The sequence below is a fragment of the Vipera ursinii genome, assembly GCF_947247035.1.
Source record: "Vipera ursinii genome assembly, chromosome: 9".
Classification (NCBI taxonomy): Eukaryota; Metazoa; Chordata; class Lepidosauria; order Squamata; family Viperidae; genus Vipera; species Vipera ursinii.
Window position 1 is genome coordinate 24,055,502 of NC_139523.1, and position 7,855 is coordinate 24,063,356.

General features: G+C 45.0%; 1 protein-coding gene across 2 annotated transcripts; it reads right to left on the minus strand.

Moving 5' to 3' along the window:
- Positions 1-1,624: 1,624 nt before the first annotated feature.
- On the minus strand, positions 1,625-4,951 carry SNRPD2 (small nuclear ribonucleoprotein D2 polypeptide). Of its 2 annotated transcripts, none has more exons than XM_083368954.1 (3): positions 4,868-4,951; positions 2,938-3,117; positions 1,625-2,055 (listed from the first exon to the last, which is right to left on the minus strand). In XM_083368954.1, coding segments are annotated over exons 1-3 (357 nt in total). In that variant the 5' UTR covers positions 4,870-4,951; the 3' UTR covers positions 1,625-1,880. The 2 variants fall into 2 exon arrangements, with proteins under 2 accessions (XP_083225080.1, XP_083225081.1); XM_083368955.1 differs by lacking the exon at positions 4,868-4,951 and adding an exon at positions 4,446-4,561.
- Between the last annotated feature and the right edge of the window lie 2,904 nt (positions 4,952-7,855).

Sequence of the window (7,855 nt, forward strand, 5' to 3'; positions counted from 1 at the left end):
AGTCTTAGAAAGTTGCCAAGGTTGGACACCCCTGTTCCGGTCTGAGTACATGACAAGCCTTGCTACTGATCTCACCAATGTTCAAAGGCAACGGTTTGTGTCACTTCCCAGAAATGCAGGGTGGAAGTACTTTTCCATATTTCTATCTTCGTTCCCCCATGTGTGATGAAAAGTCTGCAGTAGTCCTGCCAAGACCCTTCTGAAAAAGACATCTGTCCCGGTACAGAGTTTGTTCCATGTGACCCTGAGATTTTGCTTGATGTATTCAGCTGAGTGTTCCCTGGGAGATAATTGATATTTTAAATAAATGTGTTTTTATGTAATGGTGATGCTCCAAAAGACATAATCAGACGATGCATGAAGTGGTAAAAAGGTCCAATATCAAAGCAGTAAAGACACTTTCAGAGGCTGGGGAGAATGAAAATTGCAGTGAGGGTGACCCCTGGGCCTAAGGAACGAGCTGGGTAGAAAAGGCACATATGGACAACACACTATGGAAAAGAAAGTAGAAAGAACACCAGAATTGCAGTAATTTGAGGAATTTTACTATGAATTACTTTTTTCTCTTCCACACAAACTTAATACTGAAGAAAAACTTCATCCTTCAATTTGGCTACAAATATTACAACACATCAAATCTTAATCTTTTATGGTTAAATTTACATTAATTTTATTTTTTTACGACACCCAACTCCAATTGATTTTTGAGACTGTAGGTGTGAGGGTTAAATTAACAAGTTATTTGTGTTAAATTTATGATACTGTGATATGAGACTTCATAGCAGACATAATAAATCTCTGTTCTCCAGACATTCAACCCCAAAAATCTGGTACTTGCTTACAGAATCAAAAACTGAGATCAGTTGCTTTATTGCAAACAAGAAGTCCTATATTAAAACTCTGTATTGCAGGAGGGTAGCAATCAAACTATGTGCATTTGTGTGCGAGTTCAGCGTTTAAATCCATGGCCTTTTGAGTGAATTGATTTTTACCATTTTCCCCCCTTGAGAATTAGACAAATCCGCTTGGTATTAGACTATTTCTTGCCTCGCCACTTTCAGCTCTTAAAGCTAGAGATTTGGGGTCAGGATTAGGATAATTTTTTTTCTGTTGGTGTTAGGGTTCGATCAGGGGTATGATAGTATTTAATGGAAAATGCTGCAATTAGTAAATATATCCCCAAATATCCCTTCCTTACCAGAGATTAAAAAAAAATCAAGCACCTTAAGGAGGCAAGAAAAGGGCATTTACAGGACTGAAAATACTTATTTTCTTTGAACTAAAACACATGTAGGCATGACCAGTCTCAAACCTCTGGATAAAAAACTCTGTTCCACTCGGCAAGACATCTGGCTGCCAAAATACTCTTCATTCGGTCTGATCCAAGAATCTTTAAGATATGCTGCCTAACCAGGTGGTGAAGACATGAGGAAAGAAGGCCAAAATGACTTGCCCTGTCAGAAATGGGATAAAATTTGTACTGTCTCCAAGTGCAAACAAGTTTTATCCAACCTCTAACCATCTAACATCACTAGATGAGGGAAACCCAGTTATTTGTAAGTCTCTCCAACAGCATGAAACAGTGGCTAGAAGCGCCTGCGCCAGTAAATAAAAAGCAAATTCAACAAATTCAACAAAATGTTTATTACAAAAAGGGGGGAAAGGAAACACCAAAACTCCACCAACAAACTCAAATGACGGGAATTTCATGAGCCAGCACACCTCAGAACAATGCGTTTGTGACAAAAGAAACATCTGAAGGAGAGCCGAGTATAAGATATCCCTGCCTTCAAACTAAAGGCAACAGATTCCAGTCTCTTGACAAGGATCCTGTATATGGCATCTTAGCGCTGCCAGGCTCGTGACCCACCTCGGCCTGTTTACTTGCCAGCAATAAGGGGATTCCTTAGCACTACAATGACGGAATCTCCCCGCAGAAACATCTTTGAGATGTAGCGGTCTTTGTTGACCGGCTTGGACTTCTTCTTGCCTTTCCCACTCTTGGGCACCTCGGTCCACATCTCCTTGACGTTCTCCAACACCATGTTGCAGTGCCTAGTGGAAGAAAGGACTGTTATACAGAGGCAAGATTCCACGAAAGGCTTCTGGTAAATTCCCAACAACCCTGCTGTTCCTCGAATCCCCCCCAGAATTCAAGGCTGGAAAAATAGACGGATCTGAAGCGGGAAGAGAACTTTGAGTCCACTGTGTCATGTGTTTATGCTACCCGCTGGTAGCTACTTTAAGGAGTTATGAGCTTTCCTGGGAATTCACGATAGCCACATCATTGCAGTCCATACGAACCCCACCTGAGGCCAGGAAAAGCACCAGTTCTGACAGCTGTGTGTGTACCTATGCTGGATCCAAAGCACCTTTGCTTCTCGGGAACCCCACAGTTGCATACAGGCAGTCCTCGGTTTAGGACCACAACCGAGCCCAAAATTTCCATTGCTAAGAAAGACAGTTGCAAACCTAGTTGCGCCCCCATTTCATGACCTTTTTTGCCACAGATAAATAAATCACTGCAGTTGTTAAGTGAATCATGCTGTTGTTAAGCGAATCTGGCTTCCTCCATTGGCTTTGCTTGTTGGAAGTCAGCTGGGAAGGTTACAAAGGGTGATCACACGATCCCAGGACAGTGCAACCCTCATAAGCGCATGCCCAATTTGGATTAGAATAGAGCAGTCCAGATTAGGTGACCATGAGGATGCTGCGACTGTCGTAACTCTGGAAAACAGTCATAAGTCATTTTGTCCACTGCCAATGTAACTTTGAACAGTCACTAAACGAATGGTTGTTAAGATGAGGACCACCTGTATTTGTCCTGAACAAGAAACCTCAAATGAATGAGAACACGACAGAATCGTTTCACTGAAAATATAAACTAAGCCCGGAGATAATCTGAGGGAATGCAGATGTTTCCAGATGAGAACCTACCTATCAAAGGCCTTGACTCGCCCCAGAAGCTTCTTGTTATTGCGACAATTGATGAGCACCTGGGTATTATTTTTAACGGATTGTGTCAGCACTGACAGAGGCCCTGTGTTGAACTCTTCCTCTTCCCGTTTTTGCAGTTCCTCGGGGGTCATCTCACTTTTGGGCTTGTTTAAGAGGCTCCTAAAAAAAAAAGGAAATAAATACGTAATGTTAGATTTTGGGGTTATGCCATAAGACTTTAACTGGATTGAAATAAGTTCCCTTAATAGCGCTATACTCCTTTTAACAAATTATTGGGGGGAAATGCAGTAGATAAATTATGCCCCCTGTTCAGATAACCACCATGCATAACCAAAGGGGAACGAGAGGCAAAGTCTCGTATTAATCTCTCCCAGTAATTCTGCAACAGAAAAGCACCAACTTCTGTCCTGCACTAATTTAGAACAATTACCAACAAGATGCTACACATATAAATCTCCAGACTACAGCTGTTCTTCAGAATACAGTAGAAAGTTATTACTACTATTTGCCTACTTAGGGTCCCTGCTCTCTAGTTTCCAACTACAAAGACACAAACTTACTGTATATCTTAAAGAGAAAAAAAATGTATGGATTGCAAGGCCTGGAATCTCCACCTATGTTTTCCTCCAAGCAATAGCCAAATAGGTCCAGAATAATGGGAGCAATGATCTGTTACATTAAGAAAGGGCTGTTTGATGGAAGACGGTATAGCTACCAGATATTGAAACCAGGAGTCAGTGCTGAATCTCTCCTGGTCAAGCACAGCAAGGTTTAAAAGCTACAGCTGTCCCCTGAAGTGGGAAACCCACTCCCTGTGTCTGAGGGCAATTGAAAAGACATAATTTATTTCCTTATTTCATTGAAGTCATTATGGCCACCCAATCCTATTGACTCTAGAGACTGCGTTGACTCTAGAGACCTACGAATCAGCCAGTCTGGTTTTAACTCAGTACATGCCCATGGGTTCATTTATGGCTTTGTATGCCTTGGAATCTGAGAAAAACAGGTTGAACCAAGGTTAACTGCAGAGAAGAACATTCCTGAAATGTAACCATCAGTCATTACACTAACTGGTAATCAGCATACTACAGAACCGAAAAATATAAATAGAAGAGAAGAGAATAACAGTCAGAAGAGACCTGGGAGGTCATCTAGTCCAACCCCCTGCTCAGGCAGGAGGCCCTATGCCATTTCAGACAAATGGTTGTCCAATCTCTTCTTTAAAAACTCCCAGCGTTGGAGCACCCACAACTTCCGCAGGCAGGTTGTTCCACTAATTGTTCCAACTGTCAGGAAATTTCTCCTTAGTTCTAGGTTGCTTCTCTCCTTGATGAGTTTCCATCCAAATAAAATTCCATCCTTCCAAATAAAGGAGCTCTAAGGCTCTCGAGGAAATGGTGACTTGATGAAGTGCATTGTTTCCAGCATCTAGCGCTCTCTCCCTTTTCATCATAAGCTCTTAATTGTATAATTTCTCTGAAATTTACCTTTTTATGCTGTTTATTGTATGCTCCTCCAGAGTCACGTTTTAAGGGGGGGCATAGAAATACGATCACTCAATAAGTGGGTGCCAGGGAAAGATCTACACCCCCACCACAAAGCCCCCCCCCAAATTGGGTGAGTTCATCCCAGCCATACAAGGAAATATCCCCCCCCAAAAGCAGGAAGACTGGAGGGGGGGGGAGAACGCAGACCATAAAGTGAGAGGAGGGAGCTATTCCAGAAGAGAGAGAGCAGTCTTTCAAGAGGCGCGTCTATTCCAAGATTTACGGTAAGGCACATAAGAAGCCTCTATACATTTTTTACACAGACACAAACACACAAAAACACGCGCACACATACAAGAAAGAGAGAGAGAAGTCCGTCGCCCCCCCCCCCAGCCCCTTAATCTCCCTCCCGCCTTCCTCACATGATGCCGCTGCGAGGGATCCACCGCTCGTTCGAGAATCGACTCCGGCGCTCTGAGAAAGGAACACTTTCCGCTTCCGGGCTAAAGCCAGGGCGCGCATGCGTCAAGGCAACAGGGCCAGGAGGGGTTGGGCTCACTCTAGCGGCAGGCGTGGGAACGGCGACGGCGAGCCCAGCAGGTCAAAAAACCCCAACACACCACGTTTTCCACCGCGCATGCGCAGGGGTTCTGTCCGCTGAGGGGAGGCGAAGCGTGGGGAACGCGAAGCGTCCACGCGGGAAAGCAAGACGGTCGTGCCTGAAAGTGGCCGAACAGAAAAGAGCTTGCCTTTCGCTCCATTTTGTGCCATCCTGGCTAAACTGACTGGACTTGACTGAACTGACTTGCTACAACAACCCTGCGCGGTGGGCCAGGCTCTCATGAGAGACCCGTGGCCGAGCGGAGTCTGCAACCCAGCCCTTTGGTCAAATAGACCCCAGTGGCTACTGGCGGGCTCGGTGAATTATTTATTGCACATTTATTGCGTAAATGTGTGTGCGTGTGTGGGGGGGTATAGGATGCTCCCTGTAGCAGTTTTCCCCAATAACCACAACCCTGCGACGTGGGCTGGGCTGAGGGGAAAAACAGCAGCTCAAAAGTCAGCCAGCCACTTTTCATGCCTGAAGGAGGATTAGAACTTGGCCTCGAAATTCCAGGTCCAGCAACTTCCCCAGGACACCAAACTAGCTAAAGGGGCAGCTGGCATCCCTGGCTTGTGGTCAAAAATGGCCCTTTGGGTCAGCCTTCGAAGCACCCCAACCGTCCTCGTTGGAGAGCCCAGCCTTTTCGCTTCTCCCCTTCGCTTCTTCTCCGCTTCAGGTCCACCTCTGCATTTCCACTCTTGGACGTTGGGGCAGACGCTGGCTTGGGAAAGAGGGACCTGCCCCCCCCCACACTTTGAGGAGAGGAGAGGATGCCGGGGCCGTCTTTCCTGGTTACCTGATCTACCACGGAGGGATGTTTGCAACACCGCAATGGAACAGCAAGTTGAGGTTTCTGCTGGGAATCCCTTTAAGCCTAATGATTGATTGATTTGTATCCTGCCTTTAATATTTTTACAAATAACTCAAGGGGGCAAATGTACCAGGTGTGCCTTGTCTTATGACCACAGTTGAGCCCCAAAATTTCTGTGGCCAAGCAAGACGGTTGTTAAGTGAACTTTGCCCCATTGTACGAACTTTCTTGCCACAGTTGTTAAGGGAATCACTGCAGTTGACAAGTTAGTAACTCGGTGGTTAAGTGAATCCGGCTCTCTCATTGACTTTGCTGGTCAGGAGGGGATCACGTGACCCCAGGACACTGCAACCGTCATAAACACGAGCCAGTGGCCAAGTGCCCGAATCTTGATGTGACCACAGGGATGCTGCAACGGTTGTTAAGTGTGAAAAATGGTCACCAGTCACTTTTTCAATGTGGTTGTAACTTTGGTGACTAAATGAACTGTTGTAGGTTGAGGACTACCTGTGCTCCTTTTCCTATTTCCCCACAACAACCCTATTGAGTGGGTTGGGCTCAGGGAGAGTGACTAGCCAAAGTCACCTAGCTGGCTTTTGTGCCTAAAGTGGGACTAGAACTCCCCGTCACCTGGTCATTGGCCCAAAGTCACCAAGCCGGCTTTCTTGCTCAAAGCGGAACTAGAACTCACTATCTCCTGGTCATTGGCCCAAAATCAACTAGTTGGCTTTCCTGCTCAAAGTTGGACTAGAACTCACCATTTCCTGATCATTAGCCCAAGGTCACCCAGTCAGCTTTCCTAGCTAAGGCAGGACTGGAATTTATGGTCGTCTGCTTTCTATCTAGCCCAGGGGTAGGCAACCTCGGCTCTTTGATGACTCATGGACTCCAACTCCCAGAATTCCTGAGTCAGCATAGCTGACTCAGGAATTCTTGGAGTTGAAGTCCATGAGTCATCAAAGAGCCGAGGTTGCCTACCCCTGATCTAGCCTGATACTTTGCTCATTAGACCAAATTAGCTGTGCTTATTGAACCTCTGCTACTGCTCGCATATCTGTAATTCTCTCTTTTGGAAATCAGTTTTTTTGCTCTGGTACCTGAATACTTCATGTCCCATTTATGGAAACATAGAAGACTGACGGCAGAAAAAGACTTTATTTCCATTTATGTAATTGGGGGAGCTGAAGTGTGCTAGGTCTAGACACGTTGATTTGAGTTGGTTTAGCGCCTTTTCAAAATCTAAGCACCTTGTCCAAAATAGAGATGAAAAACCAGTTCTCCTCAACTTGACTCCCAAAGCAACATTTGACATTCAAACATTGCCAGACTTTTTCAGGCAGGCTGCGGTAAGGCAGTGCATCCTCACCAGCTTGTTTACGCAAAAGGCCTCTGCTGCTGAGTTTTGCAGCCTTTTTCTTAAGACTTTTGATTCAGAAGAACTCAATCACCTGTTTCTTTTGTAGCCCACCTTATAATACAACTTTTTCATTCGCTTTTAAGAATGGGGAAGACACAGAAGAAGATAGATGACCTTGTCTGGGCTGAAAACCTGAGCTGGCCGGGCCTGATTAGAACCTGAACAAAAGTTCCAAGTTCCAGAAGGGCCAAAAACTGGGCTGAAAAATTGAGAAAAAAGTCCAGAATAAGGCCATAGCAAATCTTACTTCCCCGTGTTGCACAGAACGGACATGTCCAAGTTGTTACCAAGACTCACGTTGAACTCATAGACAAAAGACTGCTTAAGCTGTCAGCTCACAAGATGTTTTCATTTTAAAATAAACAGAGTTGCCAAAACACTTGCCAGTCCCAGAAACTACAAATGGGTAGCAGGGATTATTCATTGGACTAGAATGTGGTGAAACAAAACAGTCAAGCACAAACAAATGAACTCTGGAAAAGAGCCAAAAGACTGAACGAGGGTCAGGAATCTGACCTTAAGCCAGGATTTTGGCCAGCTGGGGCTCATGGGGCATGGAAAAGAATCTGTATCTGCTG

What these genes read in the sequence shown, in the direction of transcription:
- SNRPD2 (XM_083368954.1), bottom strand. An exon ending in CGAGTCAAGGCCTTTGATAG is followed by an intron (nt 2,056 to 2,937) that starts GTAGGTTCTCAT and finishes TTCTTCCACTAG; the next exon opens with GCACTGCAACATGGTGTTGG.